At 46.3% G+C, this 26321-nt stretch overlaps 1 protein-coding gene across 3 annotated transcripts in view; it reads right to left on the bottom strand.

The window, feature by feature from the left end:
* The window catches only part of plcb3 (phospholipase C, beta 3 (phosphatidylinositol-specific)), a 51641-nt gene that overhangs the window by 19299 nt on the left and 6021 nt on the right, over positions 1-26321 (bottom strand). For 2 of the 3 annotated variants that reach the window (XM_030432002.1, XM_030432005.1), the window contains exons 2-8: positions 19656-19679; positions 17619-17705; positions 4565-4633; positions 2653-2790; positions 2320-2399; positions 2180-2233; positions 985-1060 (exon numbers count right to left, since the gene is read on the bottom strand). In XM_030432002.1, the coding sequence (XP_030287862.1) occupies positions 985-1060; positions 2180-2233; positions 2320-2399; positions 2653-2790; positions 4565-4633; positions 17619-17705; positions 19656-19679 (528 nt within the window). The remainder of the gene's footprint in view (positions 1-984; positions 1061-2179; positions 2234-2319; positions 2400-2652; positions 2791-4564; positions 4634-17618; positions 17706-19655; positions 19680-26321) is intronic. The other variant, XM_030432003.1, reaches the window with a different exon arrangement.

Below are 26321 nucleotides of genomic sequence, written 5' to 3'. Positions count from 1 at the left end.
AGCTAATTATTAATGACCCATTATAGCCAGTTTATCTCATTTATATAAAAACATTATATTGACATTTTAATATAAGCTCTTTACACTTTATCCATGACGTTCAGCTAATTATTTAACTTACTTATTCATTACTGTAAGCTAACTGTTTCAACTGCCTTTCTAAAATATAAAGCTAATTATTTAAATAATTTCCCTGTCTGGGATCATTAAAGTAATTCTATCTATCTATCTATCTATCTATCTATCTATCTATCTATCTATCTATCTATCTATCTATCTATCTCAACTGTTTGTATTTAACTGCACTATAATAAGCCGATTATTAATATATAAAATGCTTTAATCACAACAGTTAGCTAAACATCTTGTTTATCACTTTTAGCAACATGTGGCTTTAAACAGGCAGTTCAGGCTAACGCTGCTCTCCTGTCTGCTAACGTAGCTTAGCATGGCTCACTAATTGGTAAATGATGAACTTGTATACATAAAGTGAGAGGGGCACTATGTGACTTTTCTGATAGAGATACATTCTTGAACTTCAGGACTTTCAGAAGGTTTTCTACCAGATAATCAACGTTGATCCCAGACCAGTTTACTCACATGCTGTCTCGTCTGTGTCTGAGTACAACTACTTCACTTCAATTGCTCCCCTGGGGGCAAATAAAGTTTCCTGAATTGAACTGAAATAAAATGTGACTCTCCTCCAGCTGCAGAGAACTGGCCTCCTGTTTACTCCTGTAGTCTGAACCCAGACAAGCTCTTACAAACTGCTCGTCCTGATATCAGGAGCTCCGTTTGTTAATAAGCCGTGCAGAAGTTGCAAAGTGAACCTCTAAAATAGCATCACTCCTCTCCTACAGGCCTGCAGACCTTTTTATCTGACCTCCTTACACTGCCAGAGCTGCCTGCCAAGAACGCTGTGCGACACGGCGGCTGTGAGACCGAGCTGCAGCTAATAGAGACGTACTGTATATCTTTGATTACCTTGTTGTTGTTGACGAGGCCGCAGTGCTCCAGAGCCAGGTCCACTTTCTTTTTATCTGAAAACAGTTTGTGGATGCTGGAGGACAGAGAGATGGAGACGTGTCCGTCAGTTGACAGGGTACTGTTCTCTACGTCAGACAGCAGAGACGAGGGGGAAGGTGGAGGAGAGACAGCGAGGGGAAAGGAAAGAAGGTGGAGGAGAGACAGCGAAGAGGAAAGGAAAGAAGGAGTGAGGGAAGGTGGAGGAGAGACAGCGAAGAGGAAAGGAAAGAAAGAGTGAGGGAAGGCGGAGGAGAGACAGCGAAGAGGAAAGGAAAGAAGGAGTGAGGGAAGGCGGAGGAGAGACAGCGAAGAGGAAAGGAAAGAAGGAGTGAGGGAAGGCGGAGGAGAGACAGCGAAGAGGAAAGGAAAGAAGGAGTGAGGGAAGGCGGAGGAGAGACAGCGAAGGGGAAAGGAAAGAAGGAGTGAGGGAAGGCGGAGGAGAGACAGCGAAGGGGAAAGGAAAGAAGGAGTGAGGGAAGGTGGAGGAGAGACAGCGAAGAGGAAAGGAAAGAAGGAGTGAGGGAAGGTGGAGGAGAGACAGCGAGGGGAAAGGAAAGAAGGAGTGAGGGAAGGCGGAGGAGAGACAGCGAAGAGGAAAGGAAAGAAGGAGTGAGGGAAGGCGGAGGAGAGACAGCGAAGAGGAAAGGAAAGAAGGAGTGAGGGAAGGCGGAGGAGAGACAGCGAAGGGGAAAGGAAAGAAGGAGTGAGGGAAGGCGGAGGAGAGACAGCGAAGAGGAAAGGAAAGAAGGAGTGAGGGAAGGCGGAGGAGAGACAGCGAAGAGGAAAGGATAGAAGGAGTGAGGGAAGGCGGACGAGAGACAGCGAAGAGGAAAGGAAAGAAGGAGTGAGGGAAGGCGGACGAGAGACAGCGAAGAGGAAAGGAAAGAAGGAGTGAGGGGGAGTGGAGGAGAAACAGCGAAGAGGAAAGGAAAGAAGGAGTGAGGGAAGGCGGAGGAGAAACAGCGAAGAGGAAAGGAAAGAAGGAGTGAGGGAAGGCGGAGGAGAGACAGCGAAGAGGAAAGGAAAGAAGGAGTGAGGGAAGGCGGAGGAGAGACAGCGAAGAGGAAAGGAAAGAAGGAGTGAGGGGGAGTGGAGGAGAAACAGCGAAGAGGAAAGGAAAGAAGGAGTGAGGGGGAGTGGAGGTGTGTCTCACTTCTTCACGAGGATCTTCCCGTCCTGATTCACCTGCAGCTTTAACTTGGTGTACCTGGAGCGGACAGACAGAGGCTTTAACATCGCCGACATAAAAATCCACAGTCGCCTCATGTCAAGATAAGACACTCAGTTTCTTACGCTTTGAGGAGGAAGGTGTTCCGTGATGCATTCTGGGAAAGTAAGTTTGTGGCCAAAGTGAACAGCTCATCCGTCCAAATCTGGAAACACACGAACAAACACACACGGACGGAAACGAGACGGTGAAACAGGGCTGACAGTCTGATGTTAAAACTAAAGGAAACAGTTTCTATATACAACACTCTTTATCAACATCATAAAGTGAGCATATGGCCTGAGGACAGAAGGAGGCAAGGAGAGAGAGATAAGGAGGAAGGAGGGAGGGAGGGAGGGAACATCATCTGCAGGTGTAATGAATGCGAGCAGGTGATTGGACGGCGGTGACGTGGTTACCTTGGCTGTATCCTCCTGCATCGCCTGGAAGTTGAGGAAGGAGGTGTTGACCAGGTCGTTGCCGTGGACGACGGTTACCAGCTTCCCCTCAACGTTGTCACCTTTACCGAAGCCCAGCACCTCCCGCAACTTTGGGTCCTGACACACACACACACACACACACAAATATAAATGATATATAAAGCACAGCGCTGGTCTGATTGGTGCACACACACTCCACATCCTTCCCGCTCCTCGTCCATCTCTCATCTCCAGAGAACATTAACTGTGATGCATGCGGTGCAGCACTCTGATCTAATTAACCAAACGACTCTTTCTTCCTCGTTCTCCACCACAAACTCTCTCCAACACTCAGTGTCTCTCTATCAATTAGGCCCTTACTCTCCATCCGCCTCTCTGCATCGCGCCTCTCGTCCATTTCAATTAAATAAATTAACTGGGATGGCTGTTTGTCAAGAAAAGTAAAGCAGCACAGAGTTCACTTCATCAAGAGGAGTCTGCAGATCAGCGAGAACAAACTACGAACACAAACACTGAAAACTAAACGAGTCCGTGTCACCACAGATGATCCACAGATGATCCACAGACGCACTGTGAACAGCTTCTCTGGAACTTTATCAATCGTAACTGATGGCAGCGCGTCTTGTGGATGTTCCAGAGCAACAGGAACACAACACGCTGTCAACACAACCCTGATCTCACAGAGCTGATACGCTGAACTGGTTCACTTATTCAGACATGCAGCACGTACAGAGCAGCGCTGGCACTCACCTGGAGTCCAGTTCTACCGACCCGACCAACTCAAACACAATATCTGCTCTGCTTCAGTCCTCACTGTGTCCATCAGCTGGTCACTAACAGTGTTCACTGAGTTTATCAGAGCTTCTTCTGCACTGTCAGTTATCATTCTGCAAAGATTATCATCGATTATAAATATATAAAGTTGATCAGGTAAAAATATTCTGCTTTTTATTGATTGTAATGATTTGTTCCTTTTCTTCATCATTTAGACAGTTAATGCAAAGTCTTTGAGTTTTTGGACACTTGGTTGGACAAATGATGGAGGACTGATAAGACTTTGTTTTATAATTTAAGACTAACAATTAATAGGCAGATTAATTGTTAATGAAACTGATAAGTTGAATGAACAAAACAGTAAAGCTGCCAGTACACAAGTGACAGAGTTAGTTCAGTCTTTATGTTCCGGCCACATCTTACAAACTGCTCCTTTAATATAAAATAATACTGATTAAAGCAGATATACATTTTATGTTACAGTGCTGTGAGCACCACAGAGACGATATCTCAAAACCAACCAAAGTGTTTTCTTCTGTCTTTCCTTTGTAAACACGCCCTCCACATGACTCAGCAGTGTCGAGGCAACATGTCACCACCACAAACTGGCCATAAAATTCATTTTATACACAACACTCGACAAATATCACACTTTGAGGAGCAGCTTCTGTTTCATCGTGACTCTGGATTTTCAAAGATAAGGAATCTATTCTTGTGTACCAAGAAGAAAAAGTTAGTGTCCACAAGTCTGCGCTCGGTCAACACATGCACACGTCTCAACTGTTTACAACTAACAACCAGCGTCCCTGTGGGTCAGATCCACACGGTTGCACAATGACTTCCTCACCACCAGTCGTTGGTTATATCACTTCCTGTCTGACGGCCCATCTGTCAGCAGCCTCATTAGTGCTCCGTCACCTTTGCACCATCAGCTGACAGAGGAAGCACACGCACATCTTTCTGTGACAGTCACACTTCAGCATCACTTTTCTGCTCAGAGGACGAAGTCATCGACAGCAGGAGGTGACGGCTTCATTCTCTCTCTGCCACACACACACGCACACGCACACGCACACACACACACACACACACACACACACACACACACACAACTGACCTTTGGTTGTTTGGCGTATTTCCCTGTTCTCGTGTCCCTGATGGTGCCCATGTCCAAAATCTCCACCTCCTAAAACAAGAAAAGACAGCAAAAAGTCAGAATCAGTGTTGAAAATCAGGGAAAGTGAAATTAGTCGTGACGCCTTTTTTCCAAACAGTTTCTTCCCGGATCGTCCTGTGCAACAAACCATCCGGTCACGTTGCTGTTCTGCGGTCGGTCCAGACTGAAACTTCTAATAACTAGTGGATCCTTAACTTTCCGTATCGTCCCATCGTTAGAGGAACATTTGACCAAATACCCACAAAATTAAAGTCATTCCCTTCAGCTGTATTGTGCTACTTAGCAACTGTTAGCATGCCATCAGATTAAATCAAGATGGTGGACGAGGTAGAAAACAATCTCTGTTCAGACTCATCTATGAGCAGTGATTCCCTGAAGTGAAGCAGTGACAGGACCCTGAGACAACAAGTTTTAAACTTCTGACTTTGCCTGACAACACAACAGCTGGAAGGAGATTTGACGGGAATTAAATGTGAGTTGGACGTTGGCGAAGGAAAAGTGGAGGTCAGTGAGTCAGTACGTGGGCGGTGACGCTTACATGGTTTGAAACAGACACATCTGTAATTCTGTTTTCATACGTCAGGGGAGTGTTGTCACTGTGAGATTAGCATGCTAATCTTAGCATTTAGCACAGAGCACTGCTGTGTGCGGCTGCAGACTCTCAGTCAGACGCTCCAGATCACAAACAAGATGTTTACGGGACGAGAGAGTGAGCAGGAAATGCATTTTGCGTGCCGTACCCGGGAGTTCCGTGTGACACCTCATTTAGACTGTATAAGATCATTTTCTGCTGTTTGTAAGTTAAGGCAGAAATGCTGACGGAACAAAAGCGTGTAGTTAGACAGACGGAAAAAGAAGAAAAACCTGAATCAGAGCCGGTGTGAGGTTCAGTCCTCAGGCTTTCTCTCCTCCCATTAAATGCATATTATCTATCTTTTATCAGACTCTGCTCCTCCAGACATAAGACACAACACATGAACTGTGTGTGTGTGTGTGTGTGTGTGTGTGTGTGAGGGTGTAAACAGAGAGGAAGAACTCAACACACACTAACTGATATCTGAGACGACTCTGGAGGAGATTTGCATGCCTGCTGCTGTGACAAAAATATGTATACATGCATGCAAACACTCAGAGATAAGATGGGAAAAGATTTGTGCTGCAGAACAGAACAGGACAGTGTGGTCTGTGGAGCGAGGACGAGCTGGAGGCGGAGCTGCAGAGGAGAGGCTGGACCAGAAGAGGAGCGTGGTCGTAAAGCGGCCGTAAACACAGAGCAGGACCACTGTAAATATTTGTTTAGCCTGCACTCGTTCCCCTTGCTGTCTTCTCCTCCTCCTCCTCCTCCTCGCTCCCTCCATCTCTGTGGCTTTGCAGCATTTTATAGGACACAATTAACATTTTTTCTTCTATCCTGAGAAAAGACATCTGATGTTTCTATCTCTCTTCCTGGAGTTCTTTTATATAAATCTGTGACAGTCTGTCAAACTTTTCTTCACGTTCGGCTCAAAAATAACAACAAAGACGAACTCATGAAGTCGTCAGCGGTCCTGAGCTCCAGTCCTGGAACTCAGGTCCTCCTCATTCCTTCTGTCATTGCTTCATACTGGCTGTGATGTCATCGCCCTGCTGGAGATTGGCCCCCTGAGTCATAAAGGTCGCAAGTGTTGGACCAATTGGATTAAACTCTGTCTCAAACTTTGTCCTCTGATTGGCCTGTGGAGAATAACCAACTTCCTGGGGGAATAAACCGCTTCTGGGTCTGTAGGACACACACACAGACACACACACGCACACACAGACACACACACACACACACACATACACACACACAACACACACACACACACACCTCCTCTCCCACAGGCCATGGTTTCATTCTACCATCACCATGGTGACTCCTTGGAGATCGCAGTAATGAGACTACAACTTTGTCTGCCGTGTGTGTGTGTGTGTGTGTGTGTGTGTGTGTGTGTGTGTGTGTGTGTGTGTGTGTGTCTGTTAACATTTTCTAACTAGCTAGTAATGTAAGACACACACACACACACACAAACACACTACAAATCCTCGACATGCAGGTCCTGACTTGTGAAACATCCTGACCTGTTGAGCAAGACAGGGTGTAGGGATTGTGTGTGTGTGTGTGTGTGTGTGTGTGTGTGTGTGTGTGTGCGTGTGTGTGTGTGTGCGTGTGTGTGTGTTGGCGTGTGCGTGTGTGAAAAAGGCTTGTAAGTCAGCACATGTGACAGAGCAGCGTGAACAGATCTTCAGCACCAGGACGGGTGCATCTGTGTCGGCGTTTGATCAGAAAAGTGTGTGAAATGTGTGTTTCTGCACATAGTTGTGTGTCCGAGCGCACAACATGGCGAGTGTGTGTGTGTGTGTGTGTGTGTGTACATGTGAAGGTCGCTCATCTCCGAGAGCACATTCCTAACATATTCCGGCCTTCTGTTCCCTTAGCGTGTGTGTATCTGTGTGTTTCAGTGTGTAATATTTAGCTAGCTGTGGCAGCTGCAGCGCTCCATTCATCCTCCCCTCGCTCAGCCAACACACAGCTCGCTCCGTTTATCACTCCGGACCGGCTGCAGGCTCGTTAAGGCTCCAAACGAGTCTGGGTGAGAGTTTTCCAGCAGGCATGTTGAGATAAACTGCTACAATTTACTTTAATTTACTGGTTTTGGTGGAATGAAGAACTTTCCCTCTTCTGGCCTCAGCTGGTCACTTCCTACATTTCCCAGGATGCACCACCACTTTTAGAGAAAAGTGTGAACTTGTTGCACTCAGTATCTTCCCTCGACAATCCGCCTAGCGACACGTAAAGCTCTCTATTCTCCTCTCACACAGCTAAACTCAAGGTGTCCGTCCACCAAGAGAAATAGTCCAACACATAACCTCCAATAAAACAACCACCTGCCAGTTTCATACTCTAAAAATAAATAAAACCACTGTCGTCAGCACAGATCCCAGGTCTGTACAACACACTGTACCATGTAAACGATGACATATCTGTGTGCATGGGTGGTTTTAATGCAACAGCACTGATTAGGTTAGTCTATATTTAGGCCCCAAACACATGTACAGTAAATGTTAATGTGATCTGATTAGCCTCTCGTTAACTCACTCCTTTCCTTCCTTCATTCTTTTGATTGACTCCTCACTTCCCCTCCTCCTCCTCCTCCTGCAGCGCTGCCAATCTCCCCATTCGTTTTCTTAAGATTAGAAAGAATATGAGCGGCCGACCGAACAATCAGGCGAGCGCCACTCCTTTCCTGTGGCGCGCGTTTGAAAGATCACCGCGGCTAAAAATGTCTCCAATGACCAATCACAGCGACGATCAAATGGCACATGATGACGTCATGAAGGAAACTGATCCTCCTGAACACACACACACACACACACACACACACACACACACACACACACACACACACACACACACACACACACACACACACACACACACACACACACACACGGACAGCAGTGTTCATCTCCACCCTCTGACACTTGGCTGCGACCCAACCAGCCAATCAGTGTGGAGGAGTGGAGCGGCGCTGCAGGCCCGGCAGAAGAAGACTTTAAAGGACACAGAAACATGGAACAAGTGAAACAAAGAGACCTTCAAACTGTTTTACGACCGCGATGGGAGAGTTAGCGAGGTGTTTAACAGGGACACTTAATACTCCTGTGAAGCATAATAACATCTATAACTGTCTCTGCAGCCCGTAATATTTCCTCTGTACATCAATTAGATAACACTCTCTCTTTATCAGTTCATCTTTCCTCCCCACTTAGTTGTTTCATATCTTTGTGGGCCGAAGAAGCCGAAAATGAAAGGGAGAGAAAACATTTGAGCTACTTAGCTAACCGACCGATCCACAGAGGTTTGGAATCAGTGAATTATTAGAACCTCCTCCGAGAAGAAGAAGAAGAAGTGCCGCGAAGACGGGAAGAGAAAGAAAAAAGAGGCAATAAAACATGAAACGGGATGAACTCTGAGTGTGCGAGGAGGAAACACCTCGTCACTGATGAGAAGAGACGCAAAGACGAGTCAGACATCAACAACACGAACACACAGAAACAGCAAAGTTAAGTTCAATATCAATCTTGAATTTGTCCACTAATATGAAGCTAAGGCAGGATAGGAATTAGCTTAGCATAGGTTAGCTCAAGGACTGGAAGCAGTAGCATTACTTAAACAGATAGAGATGATGGAGGAAGTGAGAGGTGAGATAAACAAAACCACACAGGTACAACTGTAAAAATGGACTGTGTGTATGTTGGTCGTTAGCTGACAGCTAACAGATGCTAACCGCTGCTAACGGCTGCTAACTGCTCTGTACAGCTGTTTCATGGTCCTCCAGACCAGGCCAGGCTGGCTGTGTCCATGTTTTGTGTAGTTATGCTAAGCTAAGATAGCATCCTTCTAGCTCCAGCTTTACGTTCAGCATAGGCTACAATTATAAGTGCAGTATCTGTTGTGTCATCTATCTCTCAAGAAGAAGCAATTAGCTTAGCTCAACTTAGCATGAAGACTGGAAGCAGGAAACGTTAATTAGTTTTCGGGTGCAGAAGAAAAGAATAGAGGCCCTGGCAAACACACACAGGCACATACACAAGGATGGTGAGAGCGTACGCTACTTGTTAGCTTACAGCTAATGTTTGTCTGTACAGCTGTTTAATGTTTTTTGTCTTTATGCTAAGCTAAGCTAGGTCCTTCAGGCTCCAGCTTCTCATCCATCTCTCAAGAAAGCAGGGAAGTGTACTGTCGAACCATTTTAAAGATATTTTCAGTTTTATCACTGTTACATCAAAGTCCATCACAGGGAACAACTGTTTGTTAAGAAGCAGGTCAAAGCTGATCTAACTCTCTTATTTATGTCCTGTTTCTGACAGAAAGTGAAGCTAACTGCAGTGTGTGAAGCCTGTGGCCTCTGGCAGCTGACAGTTAGTGTTTCTGGCCCTGAGTTTGGTGCGTGCAGCGTTTCAGGCTGCTAAAACTATTAAAAACTAAGACTGAAGGTGTAATAAACTAGAATTATCCTTCAAACCTTCAGTTCTAAGCCGCTCACACACATAAGGTGGCAGTTTTGTTAGCCGAGCAGTGAGATTAGCTGGGTCCTGCAGAGCGAACGAACTCTCACACAGAAACACACATTCAGGAGGAAGCATCTGTGTGGACAATGGATCTGATACTGCGCTGTGTCGCACTTCTTCTTACAGAGAAGAGCTGAGTGTCTGCGTCGGACGAGTGCGTGCTGAGCTGTGTGTGTGTGTGTGTGTGTGTGTGTGAAAGTGAGGACGGCTCGGCCATGTGCCCGAACAGATAATGTCAACAGAGAAGACAACATGTGACCTGGTGACACAGAGAGGCCGGAGAGACGACAGGGAGGGAGGAAGCGGTTACATTATCGTCTCACACATCCAACTTCCTCTGCCAACCGCTCACTGTGTGTGTGTGTGTGTGTGTGTGTGTGTGTGTGTGTGTGTGTGTGTGCGTGTGTGTGCGTGTGTGTGTGTGTGTGTGTCCGTGTGTTATGTAAACCCCTTCGTACCAAGTTAATACCTTCTGGATGTTTGACTTGAGCCAAGGAGATAATCTCTATTAGATCTCCACTCGTACCTGCCAACACTGTTCTAATAACAAATCAGCTGGCTCATTTACACACACACACACACACACACACACACACACACACACACACACACACACACAGTTGAGTATGGTTCTATGAGCCATTCAATAGAAAATAAATTGACAGTTTTGATTAAAAAAAAAACGGCGAGCAATTTGTCAATGTCAGCATCGCAGGTGTCCATTAAAGGAATAGTTTGTCTGTTTTGGGAAACACACTTATTGATTAGAGTTAGATGGTAAAGTTCATACAAATCTGTAGACTGAATACGAAGCTACCTGCAGCAGACCGTTAGCTTACTTTAGCTGTGAACGGGGGGAAGCAGCGAGCTCAGAAAAAGTCGTGCACATCAGCCAATCGAAAACCAGGAAGTGAACGTGTTACACTTTGGATATTGACCAGATTACACACGTGGGCTTCAGGACAGAGCAACGATAGAGATTGATATTTATGCTAAGCTAAGCTAACTGTCTCCTGGTTGTAGAAAGACGGCTGACTTCTACAGGATGCACTCAGCTCCTGTGCTGCCTCGTGGTGGCTAGTAAGCGTTAGCAACATTAAAGTTAGCTAGCGTTAGCTACGTTAGCTTCAAGAAACTGGCAGCCACTTGAGAGGGCTGATGGTTTAAACAGCAGGTGCAGTTAGTCGTTAACTAACATGCTTATTATTGTATTAACTGCTTATTATGAGCTAATGTTTACAGAATCGTTGACTTTAATCGCCTAAATTAACATGAACAACATGAGTAAGTGATAATTAGACATTAGTTAACTGTTAATTACTGTTCCCTTATTATGAGGCGTCAAAATGAACAAAACTGCTTTAAACAAAGAGTTCATAAAAAATAAATGAATGTGCATTAATCAACACTCAGACTAATGAGGTCACACCTCCGGTCAGTGTTTGACCCCTCGAGGGAGTTCGTTAAATCCACAGCTCACTCCGACACACGACAGAAGTGTTGGTGTGTCTGTTCGTGTCCGGAGCCTCGATCTGCATCTGAAATCCATTCTGCACCATCACGGCTTAAACTGGAGCTCTGTGTGAGTCAGTGTCATCCTGAGGGCAGGTGTCTAACAGCTCAGGTGATACTGACACGACCTGTAGCACCTTAAACAAGGAGGCGAGGAAGGAAAGACAGGAGGAAGGATGGAAGCAGAGAAGGGAATTCGGGGAAAAGGGGAAATGTGGAGGAGGAGTGGGAGGAGGATGAGGGGAGAGGGGGCAACGAAATTCCAGCAGAACCCCCAGAACCCCCGTCTGAGTGACTTCCTGCCCACTTTCCCACGCCGAGAGAGAGAATGACGGAGATTAGAAAGTGTTGTTGCAGGAAATTAAGGAGCAATAACTCTGGTGGGGAGGGACGACGTGAGAAAACGCTCTGATAAGACAAAGAGGAGCAGAACAGATGGAGGTGAAGAGGGGAGGTGGAGTAAGAGAGGGAGCAAGAAAAGATGGAGAGCAGAGAGGGAGGAAATGTCATCCTTCAGTTTATATTAGAGGAACAGCGTCTGCCTCATCTGTCTGACGGCGACCAGCTGCCCTGACACGGGAAGTGAAAGAGAGGAGGGAGACAAAGTGAAGCTGGATTAGGAGGAGAAACAGCTGAGGTGAGAAGAAGCGTAGCCAGAGTTAAACAGAACATCAGGGAGGATCAGCAGCGGTGCCAGGTCCGCTCGGCTCAGCCCGCCGTGGCAGGTGAGGCCGCGCTCCACCAGGATCCACCTGACGACACTAAATCAAACACTACAGCTGACGAGCTGCAGAGGATATCTGAGCGGTGCAGAGCTGGCTCTTTAAAAACAACATGAATCATCAAATACCTTCAATAAAGGAAGCGTGGAGAGGAAATCTGATCGACAAGAACACACGACACACCCAAACAAGATTAGGAACTTTAGCTGATTACAACACAACACAACACAACACAACACAACAGCTGAGTTCAAAAGGAAACTACAGAACATCCCTTTCTGTATTTGAGGCAGTGTGTCCCCTCAGGGTTGCCGTAGTCACTGCTGCTGCTGTTTCTGTCACTCAGACTCGCTCACTGAGCTCGAGAGAACTTTCTCCTGCAACCAGCGCAGGAAGTCCGATCCACTCTCACATCCCTCCCAGCGAGCAGCTGACATACGTCCCCATGCTGCACATTCAGGAGTGATTTCACGATGTTCGGACTGCAGCTGCTCTCTGCACCGAGGAACAATCAGCCCTCGATCTGAACAGAACCCTTTAACCCGGCTCTATCCAGCCGCCTCACCCTCGCTGTTATTTTACCTTCAACAGCCTCTTTAACATCTGAAAGCAGCTCCCTCTGGCTCTGAGTGTAAAGAGCAGAGTTTGTCCAGAGGACTGAAAAGGAAAGTTTACAGCAGTGAGCGTGTGTTGTGACAGATGCAGGATTTGGGCCGTGCATGTGGATCTTGTGTAACCGTCTCAGCCACTGGCATGCACTCTGTGCCTCAGCCAGACCTCTCACCAACCAGCACCGAGGCTGTATCGGGGACTTGGGTTTCCAGACTGGGTACCATGGGCACTTAGAGGTCAGTGAAAGGGTTACAGCTGGCCCCAAACAAAGGAAATAACAGATGTGACTGTTGACTGTGTGTTTGTCCTGGACAGGCTGGCGTTTAAAAAGCGCTTGTGCAGGAAAAACTGCTGCAGCTGCTTCATCACACGGTTTCTGTCGTCTGAAGTATTCTGAACTCCTGCTGGAAACAAAACAGCCTCAGAGTTTGAAAAGTGGTGACATACACACTGTTTAATTACAGAACCACTTGGAACAGACCTGCTGTTGGACCGTGTAGGAGAACGTCTCCTGGAGGAGCTGCATCACACAGGACCGACCACGTTACACCAACATCTGGCACTACGTTATGTTAGCTGTCACTACTTTTAAATATTATCAGAAGATTGGACCCGTGTGTACCCTCCATGATGTACGCCTGCTGAACACCCAGGAAGGATAAATACTGTAAATCACAGCAGAGCAGCTTCTCCTCAGTCAGATCAGCCCAACAGTGAAAATGTGTCACTGGAGGAAAGTGAATAAACAAACTGAGCTTAAAGGACGTCACTGTGTTTATATGTGGCGGACCCTGCCACCTCTCTAGCCTCAAACAGGGTTCTGGGAGCTTGTTTTCCTCTGAGAACAGAATTAAACATTTCTGAGTTTCTGACCACACTGTAAATATTAAACAACCGAGTTTGAAAAGTGTCCCATTAATGAGAAGCTTATCTCAAAGTGCAAACAGAGAGATTCAGACTAAAGGATGCTGAGTGAGTAAAAGGGAAAGAACAACAGTGGAGCCTGGTGCATGCTGGGAAACCACTGCCAAGCCACTGTGTGTGTGTGTGTGTGTGTGTGTGTGTGTGTGTGTGTGTGTGTGTGTCCGTGTCCGTCAGCGACAGTCGGTCGTTATCGCGAGTGACTCAAGCATTATGGGAAAACTCTGGCCGCACACGTCAGAGGACTCGTTCAGCCGAACCTCTTGGACGAGGAGAGGGAGATAACGGAGAATGAAGGGTGGAGGAGGTGGAGGAGGAGGAGGAGGGTGTAGCTGGTCCAGAGGTGTCAGGAAAACAAATGAGACGTTGGAAAAAGAGAGAAAAGTACGGACTTATTGAAATGTTAAACAAAGTGAGGCATGGGAGGAAGATGACACGAAACAGACGGAGGTGAGTGAAGGAAAGAAAAGAGGTAGAGACGTCCAGACGGAGGACGAGAGGTGAATGAGATGAAGCAGGTTTTAAAGAGGAAAGGTGGTAAAACAAGTAAAGGAGGGAGGCAGGAGATCCAAAGAAGTGTTGGACTGATGCTGGATGATGGATGAACGCGGGCCTCTGGACAGGAGGCGGATCAACCAATCAGCTGGCCTGACACGTTGTTAAGATTCAGGTAGATTAACTGCAGCAGAAATGTTCTGGGACGTGGTAATGTTCTAAAGTTTAATTTACACTAAGTTGAGTCACATACGTCTGCTTCCTTCCTCACTCTCTGACTGCTGTCACTCCTGTTTGACCGGCTGCCAAACGAAACACCTTCACTTATAAATGATGCTGCAGAGGAAGTTAATGTTGATTATACAGCTAATTAAAACCAACGTGCAGCGAACAACAATCAACATCCAGGAGCAGTTTGCAGCTGGATCATTGATGGTTCATTGATCACAGGTGGCTTTGCTCTCTCGGACAGAAGTATAAAAAGCTAACGTGTGTGAGCTGAACTGAACTTTGGTTTGTTTACTGTCGGACAGAGCGGAGGTCAATGACATCATCACTGAATAAGCTCCAATCACAAACATTCACAGACACTCAGTTCGGTTCCCGACACTAAACGCAGATCTCAGTGAACAGAGTTTTTTTTACTAGTTGTGTTACTTCACTGGAATGACGTGGTTTCCCCCGTTTCACTGTAGTTACATCCTGGTGTGTATCTCAGATGTCCTGAAACTCAAATCCAGCGGGGCCGAGCGTTCATGCTTCAGAGTTCCTGTCCTAAATAAAATGCAACGTCAGTGCTGCGTCCTTCTCACCTTGATACAGAAAGAGGAACTTTCTATCCTCTCAGCAGGTCGAGCATCGTAAAAACAGACCTGTCGTGACACTTCTGGGCTGCAGACCTCTGGACCTCCTCACCGAGCACCTGAATCTGTCTGATCGCCTCTGAACGGAGAGATCGCCAGTTTAAAACCACCGTTTCTCATCTAAGGTCGTATAAGCAGAGCAGCAAAAATAAAAACTGCACTGGAGATCAAATATTTTGGGTATCTCTATTCAGAGAAGTGGGTTCCATCCAGAATACCCTTGTCATCTGTGTGAAAGCGTATTTAACTGTTCTCATTAATAATAGCTGGATATCTGTGTTGCCGGCGTGTCCTCTTTCTTTCTAGCTCTGGTTTGAAATCTCCGGGGAGCCACGACGCTGAATTAAAGCTTCACTGAAGTCACCACACGTTCACTTTGAAAAAGGACGCTTCATCAGACCTGCCGGACGCTTCATCAGACCTGCAGGACGCTTCATCAGACCTGCCGGACGCTTCATCGGACCTGCCGGACGCTTCATCGGACCTGCCGGACGCTTCATCGGACCTGCAGGACGCTTCATCGGACCTGCAGGACGCTTCATCAGACCTGCCGGACGCTTCATCAGACCTGCCGGACGCTTCATCGGACCTGCCGGACGCTTCATCGGACCTGCAGGACGCTTCATCAGACCTGCCGGACGCTTCATCAGACCTGCAGGACGCTTCATCAGACCTGCCGGACGCTTCATCAGACCTGCCGGACGCTTCATCAGACCTGCCGGACGCTTCATCAGACCTGCCGGACGCTTCATCAGACCTGCAGGACGCTTCATCAGACCTGCCGGACGCTTCATCGGACCTGCCGGACGCTTCATCGGACCTGCCGGACGCTTCATCGGACCTGCCGGACGCTTCATCGGACCTGCAGGACGCTTCATCGGACCTGCCGGACGCTTCATCAGACCTGCAGGACGCTTCATCAGACCTGCAGGACGCTTCATCAGACCTGCAGGACGCTTCATCAGACCTGCAGGACGCTTCATCAGACCTGCAGGACGCTTCATCAGACCTGCCGGACGCTTCATCAGACCTGCAGGACGCTTCATCAGACCTGCAGGACGCTTCATCAGACCTGCAGGACGCTGGTCCAGCTCCTCTGAGCAGAACTTCAACCTGCACGGTCATTATAGAAACTGAGACCAACGCTGCAGCTCACAGTTTGGCTTCAGGACCACAGTAACCACTAAAAACATCTTATAAAAACATTTACAGCAGCAATATTAATCTTTTAGGACATTTAAATTAAACGCAGTGAGCACCATTATTATTATTATTTCCTGCCGCCTTCCAAACTCTAAATTCCCACATATCCCTGTTGTTGGCTGGGTGGTCTGGAGGGTGTATTTCATTTTTGTGGCAGTGGCCGGCAGCGAGCAGCATTCCCGCTACTGAAGTAAGAGCAGCGACCGCAATCCGGCTCTGTCACGCCAACAACAACAGAGATGAAACGCAGCCAGTAAGTAATGAAAGAAAAGCCAAACACTGCAGCACAAAAGGCAAATGAGGTGGCACCGCTTCTTCTGCGAGTTTCAAGGGAATCAGCCGGAAGCTGCTTTCACTGGGGAATTGTTTTATGTTTCAAGATAAAATCTGACTCGGCTGTATGAAAATGAATCATTTGCATGGCTCAGTCCAAGTATGTAAACATCTCACGGTCAGTTTAAGAGATATTACAACTGGGCTTCTGCAATCACACAGAACAGACTGATCGAGCGGCTCTAGAATCTGTTGTTTAAAGCCGTGTGTCTTTATAAAACAGCGGCGGAGTCGTTTGATCGCCGCGATGAAGAGATTCAACGACGGGTGGTCTCACTCTTTTACTAAACAGTGTCACGGTCGCACCTCGGGCGACAAATGGCCTATTATCTCAATAACACATGGAGCCGCGCATGTGCAGAGACGAGCGTGACATCAGGAAGAAGACGAGTATTTAAAGCATCTGTCGGTTATACACACCCACACACACACACACACACACACACACACAGTAATAATATTGGCCATCGACGGGTCATTCCTCACATGCCTTTTGGATAAATAGACAGCCAGAAATAAAAAGAGGGACAGTGTGAGAGAGAGAGAGTGATGGTGGATCGGGTCGGGTTAATTCATCCACTCTGAAATATCATCTGATCCAAGAGTTCTCCTGAGGTGTTCTGACCCGGCCGGCATCACATCACACATGTGGACGTTTGGGATTTGTTTATGAAAATGTCGATCTCAAAGAATAACATCATCCAAAGTGGATATTGAAATGAATATTCAAACACCTTTAACACAGCCGCTCTGTGCAACCACATCCTGCAGACCCACTGCACGGTTCTGTACAGTGATGTCAGCTGAAGGCCCAAATCCAATATTACCAAACTAATGGCTTACACACAGCCACCAAACAGAGAAGGGAGGGTAACTGTTAGATAGTACGAGTAAGATGGATGTCAGAAAAGAGATGGAGACCACAAAGACATCAGGAGGAAATGGATGAATTAATGGACTAATGGACAAAACCACGATAAGAGACGCGAAGAGAGACGAGGAGGAAGAAGGGATTTTAAAAAAACAGCAGGAGGACGGAGGAGAGCAGCACTGTGTGGTGGAGCTGAAGCAAACCAACACACATGAGATCCACTCCGACTCTCCTGTTGGAGCATTAAAAATCCATTGTGGTCAGTTTCAGCGTGGTCCATTTGTACTCCATCATGTGTGCTGTCGTGGATACTGTGTGTGTGTGTGTGTGTGTGTGTGTGTGTGTGTGTGTGTGTGTGTGTGTCTCACCAGGTTGGACCCTCCAGTCCAGTACAGGAAGAATCCATCTGGGTCGACTTTCAGGGTCACCAGGGTGGGGGGCCCGCTGTTTGGCTCCTAGACGGCAACAGAAACAGAGACGTTAGCTGAGGAACAGTGAGATCCACCTTCACCTCCGACTGCACACACACACACTGAGGGAGGACTGTCGATTATAAACCACAGAGCGAGGACATTTTGACCGGTCGTCACGCGTCAAGCAGCTGCTGGAAGGTCGAGACGTGGTTTTAATGGTTAGGTTAGAGTTTAAGTTAGCGTGAGGCACGATGGTTACAGTTAGCGTTAGCAAGTACAGAGATGGTGAGCTCCAGTTTTATAACCAGGGTACTTGATCATTTATTACAACTTGGGTTTTAATTTCAGTTTTAGCACCTTTATAACGATGACATCTGACCAGGTAAACACATGTGTTCAGATGATCATACGAGCAGTTTATCTACAGTAAATAAACCATTTATTTACAGGTGTTACTGAACGTTAGCACGTCTAAAACGCCTCATTGAACTGGGTAGAACCAGGAAACTGCCGAGTACATTTTTCTCAACTTTTATCTTCCTTATAAGTTTGTCTGGTGCTCATGTTTCTCAACCAGTCTGGTGACATTGTTCCCATGTTGCTGTGTTTGAATAATCAACTTGGCGAGGACGATTCAGTTCTCACATTACTGTTCGATCCTACGTGTCAGTCAGTCGGACATGATCTGATCAGATCTGTTGGAATTCAAAGTTCAGTCTTACTAACGCTGAAGGCATCAATCCAACGCTCTGTTAGCGTATCAGGAACAAGGCTATTGTTGTTCTCTTGCTAAACGGAGAAAACTAGCAAGTCATGCCTCCGAATGGGAAAACAAGACACCAGACGAGAAGTGAACGGAGGATGTGTTCAGGATTCAGCACCACAGATGCAGAAGTAGTTTCTGAAACCTAAACGAGTTGTGGGCTCGTTTGTGCCTCGTCACCTTGTATATCATGAGTTTTAATTAATTGTCGTCTTCTTATTACGTCCAGCAGGTTTCCTTCAGGGGCCCTGATTCATTTAGTTCCAAAGTTGTATTAATCAGTGACTACCAGCTATATTTGATATGTTAAGAAACAGTTCCAGTGTTTAGTTTATACGTGCAGTGAAGGAAATGATCAAATTCCACTGTGGACGTTAAAGATAACTTCTGGTGTCGAAAGTCTCACAGCCGTACAGAATACCTGTTGTTTTATGGTGACAGACAGACAGACAGACAGACAGACAGGCAGGCAGACAGGCAGGCAGACAGCTACTCTGTGTCTGTGTGCACGTGTCATGCAGCAGCTGTTTCAACGCTGGAAACCACAGAGTTAGACCGGCATGACCATCTCATTCATGTAGCATAATGATGCCACGGCAGCCGGCCTCGACATGTCATTAGCATCATCATTATGGAGTCATACGCAAGTTACGATAACCACACACACACACACACACACACGCAGCTACTGGCTCTGTAATTACAGTGGTGAGCAGTCATACGCATGTCCAGCAGACGGACGTACAGTCCAGACATCCTGGGAAACAAGAGTGATGATCCAGATTGTTTGTTGTTGCAGTGACGGATGACTCATGCTTACATGTCATCATCAGCATCAGCATCAGCATCATCACCGTCAGATGGTCAGAGAGAAAGATCTGCCCGGCAACCCACACTAAACTTTCCCAAGATCAGACAAACAAAACAAAAAGCACACAGTTCCTTTGTGACGTAAAAGAAGTGGGACAGTACGGTGGCCCTGAAGGTCAAAACACAGTAACATTTCAGGGACATGGTCGTGTTTTATGAAATGTCGTTGTGTTTTCTGGAACACTGTGAGCGTGTTTGGTCTTTAAGCTCTACATGTAACATCAGTCTCAGCTGGAGAAGGAGAAGAAGTGTGTTTACCTAAACGCTGGACTGTTGCTTATAGAGGCCTCCTCACTTTAACTGGACGCCCACTAACACAGGAAATGTACGTTTTAAAGTACATTTCAAACTAAACATACCTTGAGTTTAGGCTCCAAGGTCGGCTGACGGAGAGAGAGGGAGTGAGACGTTTGGAGTGAGATAAGGACAGAAGGAACAGAGGAAGGAAAAAGAGATTGTTTAAGAAGGATGAACAGAGTGGGATCAGAAGAAAAGGTCAGGAGTGGAGAACCAGAGCAGAATCCAACCACATCTTAAGACTTTAATGAGCGACGCGAGACGCTTGACTCCACCGACCAGCTTCATATAAAAGCCAGTTATAGAACGACAGCTTAACTCTGCGTTTAACTTCAGATGTGAAGCCCATGTTACACTTTAAATAACCGAACTCATGACCTGTTTACTCACTGGGAGGACTAACACACCATGACTGACATCTCACGGCTGTGACCTGATCAGATGCCGGTCTCACTGAACCCTGAGCACTTATTTAACTTGTAATGCAGCCTGAGTGTTTCTTTATCCTTTGTGTGCTAGATGTGATTTTCTGAGTCAACAGAGGATGAGCACATGTCAAACTGTAAACAGCTCCGATGATCTGAAGAGACGAGTGTGCCGTCGACTGAACGCATCTTCTGCAAATCATTTGCAAATCAAATGTTGGTTCAAGAGGCAAATGAGACTAACGTTTCTCTGTAGCTGCTCAACACGCTCAGCTCCTGTTAAATCAACCTGAGGCCACCTCAGACTCAGACTGGAGTCAGACTGAAGTGAGACTGGAGTCAGACTGGAGTCAGACTGGACTCAGACTGGACTCAGACTGGACTCAGACTGGACTCAGACTGGAGTCAGACTGGAGTCAGACTGGATTCTTCAAACTGGCAGCTTCTATTAAAAAGGAGCACTGTGCAGTTCTGGAGAAGACGTTTTAATCAGAGGACAAAAATCTGTGTGGACTTTTTGCTTTTTGCATAAACAAACTGAATAAACAGGCTGTCTTTGTGTTCTTGTCTGAATAAATTGCATAAACAAATACTGTTGTACTTTGTTTAGAAGTGGCGGACCCTGCCACTGGCTTCAAACAGCATCATGGGGCATTATTTTCCTCTGAGAACAGCTTGTTTATTCAGTTATGGAGTTTATATTATTACCTGATTAATGTTGTAAATATTAAAATTATGATTTTAAATGTATTCTCCAAACTACATTGTGCCACCTTATAAATAAAAAGGGTTACGACACCGTGAGACACTGAAGTTTCATTTTAATATTAAGAAAACAAACAACTTCTACTTGTTCAGTGAAATCCAGTATAACACACACACACACACACACACACACACACACACACACACACACACACACACACACACACACACACACACACACACACACACGGTTATGCTTTAAACAGCGCCGGCAGAAATATCATTTCACACAGAAACTCTGCACCGACTGTGTGAAGAGAAACGACCTCGACCTCTGTGTGACCCGTTTGTACGGCACGCTCGGTCGCGGGTCGATGCCGGTCCATTCATACGCTCTGTATCACTATATAGCTCTGGACTACGGCCAGGATAACTTTGGCTCACTTGAGATTCAACAATCATGCTCGAGTGCATTTGAAATTGATAGAAGACACATTTATTGTTAATGCAGACAGAAGTTACTGCATAAATCTTAGAGTAATAGTTTGATAATATCCTTTAATAAACCAGCTGCAGTCCTGACACAGATCAGAGTCTCTTCATCCTGAATCAGACACGTTACGCTCCACATGGATCCACATACAAATCCACCGCTGATGTGCAACAGACTGGAGTTTATCAAAGTCACAGCTATCAGAATATGGAGATGTGCTGATCCATAGTATTGTTTTATACCGTAGTTTAGTTTTTGTTTCTGTAAGGTTTATATGAAGTTTCATTCTCTCAGGACAGACAAAGTTATGAGAAATTTAAAAAGCGTTTGTTCATTAAAAATCCTTTCTGTTCACATTTTGTTTTAAATCTACAACATGTAAGAACTGGATTTCTGTCAAATTCAAACTCAGAACAGATACAGGACAACATCACCAGAACAACCACTAGCTGCTGCTAACTGTCAGCTAGTTAGCTCAGTTAGCTCAGTTAGCTGTACAGCTAGCAGTGTAGACTGGGAGCTCGGTGCACCGTGTGTTCACGCTGCTGGAACAGGGCTAACTGGTTAGCATGCTAATTCAAGTAGATCTCGCTGCAACACAAATACATCATCATTATGTAAGACTGGCTGGTGTCATAGAGCTGAGTCACCTGGATGGGTTAGGTGTGGAAACAATGAAGCAACAGTGGTCAGAAATGTTTTGATGTACTGGAGGTTTTATTGTGTTGTATCCATCTATCTGAAGGACTGTGTGACCCACCCTGAGTCTGAACAGCCTCTGCAGGCTCGTCTCTTAAAGGTGCACTGTGTAGCTTTGGGGAAGAAATTTTACATCAGAAGATTAAAAATCTTCATTGACTGTTTTTTTTCTTGCTAAATAAATTAAAAACAAACTCTCTCAGTTTCACCACTGAATGAACTGAATAAACAAACTGACAGCACAGTTTCACACAGATTTACTTTGTTTACATGTGGCGGACCCTGCCACCCTTCTAGCTTCAAACAGTGATCTGTTAAATACAAAAGTACGTCAGCAGTTAAAGAGGCTCAGATGATGTCACTCATGTTAACCTTCTCTCTGCCTTTGTGTCATTTTTATCCAATGATGGTCCGACGGGACGGATCCAGTGTCACACACACTGCTGCTACACACTGCTGCTGCTACACACTGCTGCTACACACTGCTGCTGCTACACACTGTTGCTACACACTGCTGCTGCTACACACTGCTGCTACACACTGCTGCTGCTACACACTGCTGCTACACACTGTTGATACACACTGCTGCTGCTACACACTGCTGCTGCTACACACTGCTGCTACACACTGCTGCTACACACTGCTGCTACACACTGTTGATACACACTGCTGCTGCTACACACTGCTGCTGCTACACACTGCTGCTACACACTGCTGCTACACACTGCTGCTACACACTGCTGCCGCTACACACTGCTGCTACACACTGCTGCTGCTGCTACACACTGCTGCTGCTACACACTGCTGCTACACACAGCTGATGGGGATTTCCAATGGGACCAAACACACAAACGCACATATACACATCCACCCAGAGGAATGTGATCTATGGGCTCATGTGACCTGTAATATAACAACACACACACACACACACACACACACACACACACACACACACACAGAGACACGCACACACACAGAGTTGTGGTCTGATTTATTTGCATGTCATACCTGCTGAGTTTTACATACCTGTCAGCTGCTTTCTAATGAAGCCTTGCTTTCGGGAAATGCTCGTCTAACTCCTCCCCTTATTCTGTCTAATTAACCTTTAACAGTTAATAATTTCTGGGATATTTGGGGATTTGAACACTCCAAAATATGAGGACTTGCCACTTTCCATTGTTCCTAATGTGGTACAGATCTGATATCTTCAGCTTTCTGAGTGTTTGTTGGACGAAACGAGTCAGTTGAACGTCACCAAAACTCTAATTCACACTTTTCACTACTTTCTTGTTCGAGGTCGTTGTAACAGCGTTTAAAAACCCCTGACCCTGACCAGGAAGTCATTAGTGCGTGCCCTCCACACACACACACACACACCTTGTCCACCATTATCATGCACCCTCTGGAGTGTTTTGTGTGTCTGAGTGGGTGGTTGCTCTATAATTGGACCTCACCCCGCTCCCCAATTATCCACCATGTGTAGAAACCTTCTCAAGTCTTGCTAACTTCCCTTCTTTTCATTCTTTCATGTCTGCCTTTCTCTCCAGTTCACTCCCTCTCCAACACTAGTACTTTTTCCTCCATGACTGATTGAAGCCCACGTCTCCCTCTGCAGACCCCCTCCAGATGTCCTGACCCTCCGACAAACACCTTCATTACCTGACCGTAATGTCAAACACACACACAGAGAGTGGACGGACCACCCTCCGAGTCAGAGGTGGACGGTCGGCGGCTAATGAGCCCCTCTTGACAAATACACATGTAGGATATATATATATATCCTGCCTCTCTGCAGTCCTGTGAGTGTGTTGTACAACGTGAGACGAGGAGAAACCGCTGCTGCAGATAATCATAAAAGTGGCTGCTCAGAGTGTGTGTGAGTGTGTGTGTGTGTGTGTTCAGTGAGTGTCAGTGTGCACTTAGCGTGAGTGTGTTTGAGCTGCTGCTTTGGCAACATGGCAAAAGTTGATGACAGCAGGTAACCTTTGGACCCAACTGAGAGAGGAAAGAGGGCGGAGTGAGGCCGGGAGGGAGAATCAGATATAGAATATAGAAGAGACAGAAAGAAACTAGAAGATAGCTGTGGTTAATATTTAGGCCCGATCCCAACACGCCTTGGCCCCACACGCCTCTACGTTTAGCACGCTGGCGCTCAGGAGCAGGCTGTTCTGATTCTTGTTTGCATGTTTTATGGTCCTTTTTTTTGGCACAAGCACAAAACAATCAGGACCAGTTTGCTGATGTCACAAGTTGTGAACAAACTGCAAGCGCCCATCATGCCACGGCTGGAGACGGCAGAAAGGAAATGTCTGGTTACATAAACGCCATCGACAACCACCGATGACATATTATGAAGACATTCAATGTGTGTCAACTTCAGAAAGGTGGCGGTCTGAATTACTTCCCCCTGTGTCTCTGTTAAACTAAAACTATTAGCAGAATGTGAAAAAATAGCAGTTTTGACATCAAAGATGTCTCTGCATTGTGTTGAAGAGATATCATCTGAAGTTAGCATGCTAACCTGCTAGCTCACATACCTGAAATAGCTCCTGCGCTAGTGGTTTAAACACCAACAGTCCCCTGGTAGTCTGGCTAGCTGCACAGCTAAGTGTGCTAACAAGCTAACAGCACCCACAGTCATGGATTAAAAGAAAACCTTTAGCAGGAGTTAGCATTACTCTGCTGACTGGTTGGCACTTTTTAAGTATTGCACCTTTAAGTTCATCTGCACTGTTCTTTGCAAGCGATCCGATCCAGTTTGTGTGTCTCGGTACCGCTGATCTATCTGCCTGGATATCTGTGGTACAGACAGAAACTATGTTTGCTGTTGACGCAGCTTTCCATCGCCCGCCTCTGTGCAGAGCTCGTCCATGGTACTCAACAAGCTCGGGTAGCAGCATGGAGTCAGATCAGGAGCTGTGTGTGCTGAGGGGGCAGCAGCAAGATTATAACACATGCCGAATTTACAAGAATGCCCAAATAATTAAGAATTTATTGGACACAGCATTATCCAAAGTTTATAAAGTGTCTCCTAATTCAGCAACTCACAAAATTAGGTGATTTTTTAAGGGAGTCTGGGGAATTTCTCTCCCACTTCATCTCCCGGCTGTTGTTGACTGTAGCTGATGTGGCTGCTTTGACTCATAATATGTTGGTGTTCAGGTTTGCAGTGTGTTGTCGTGCAAATCATTCTCAAATTGTTTTCAAAATTATTGTTCATAACAATAACATACATGTGTGTCCAGGAACTTAAAAAGAATACAGAAGATGTCATTATATAGACTGACTCCCACATCCCTGCTCAGCCTCTCCGTTGTCCTTCAGTCACTCTGGATTCAACGTCAAATACGTTAAAGGTACGTCTTCCCCTTCTGCAGCCATCTTGGCAACGCAACCACGAGGTCATCACGACTAGGCCACCTATCAAAACTGATGTGAAGAGAGCATAACTTCACTTTCTGCGGTTATAGACGTTTAAACTGCTCGTACAGAATTCTGATTTTAAGAAAACAAAAAACGCATTGGTCCTAAAATAACTAGGCCATTCTAGTGCACATGCTCGTAGGAACGGACAACCTTTGACCATCGTAGACCAGACAGATCAAAACTGAGGACGAGATGGAAAGAAAGAAGAGGACAGAGAGGAAGCGAAGACAGGAAGCAGACAGAGACTAAAAGACGAGGAAGAGATCACACACATCAGATACAGACACACAGTGAGGTGAACACGTCGCAGCCGGAGCTAAAGTACTGCAGAGTGAAGGAGGAGGAGGAGGAGGAGGAGGAGGAGGAGGAGGAGGAGGAGGAGGAGGAGGAGGAGGAGGAGGAGGAGTCCAGATGTCAGTCCCACACTTCACATGTGGCTGTGGTTGACCTTCCACCTCTCCCTCCTTCACTCCATCCATCCTTCATCCGTCCTGTTTCTCACCACTCTGTCAGGATGTCGGCAGCGTTTCTCGGCGTGGCGTCAAACACTCACACGAGCCTGCGTTTCCTCCTCCTCTAACTTTATCTCCCAAACATTTACATAAGGACAGTTTGAGGCTCCGTTCATCCCTCCAGTGCCGAACGCAGACAGACACTTTTCTGAAAGTGCAGGAAGAAGCGGCACAAAAGCGGAGCCCGTTGTGTTCCCGTGAGGTCGGGACGACACAGAACCTCTGCTTACACAAGAGACCCGATTCAAAATGTTGGCCGTCACATCTCAGGTGTGAAACAAACGCTTCCCCAGCCGTTATGAAAGCATCTCACACTGACTTACATTTCATTCGGATGTGTTCCACTTACAGAAATGCACACAGTTCCCCTGAGAATCCTCAATGAAGGTGGAAAGTAAAAATAAGACAATCAAAAACACACAAACTATATTTACACGCTCAGTGAAGTGTGAACGCTGACTCTGT

This window comes from Sparus aurata, chromosome 10 (genome assembly GCF_900880675.1).
Source record: "Sparus aurata chromosome 10, fSpaAur1.1, whole genome shotgun sequence".
In the NCBI taxonomy this organism is placed as follows: domain Eukaryota; kingdom Metazoa; phylum Chordata; class Actinopteri; order Spariformes; family Sparidae; genus Sparus; species Sparus aurata.
Note: the sequence above shows the minus strand (reverse complement) of the source record. Positions and strands in the feature narration are given on the sequence as shown.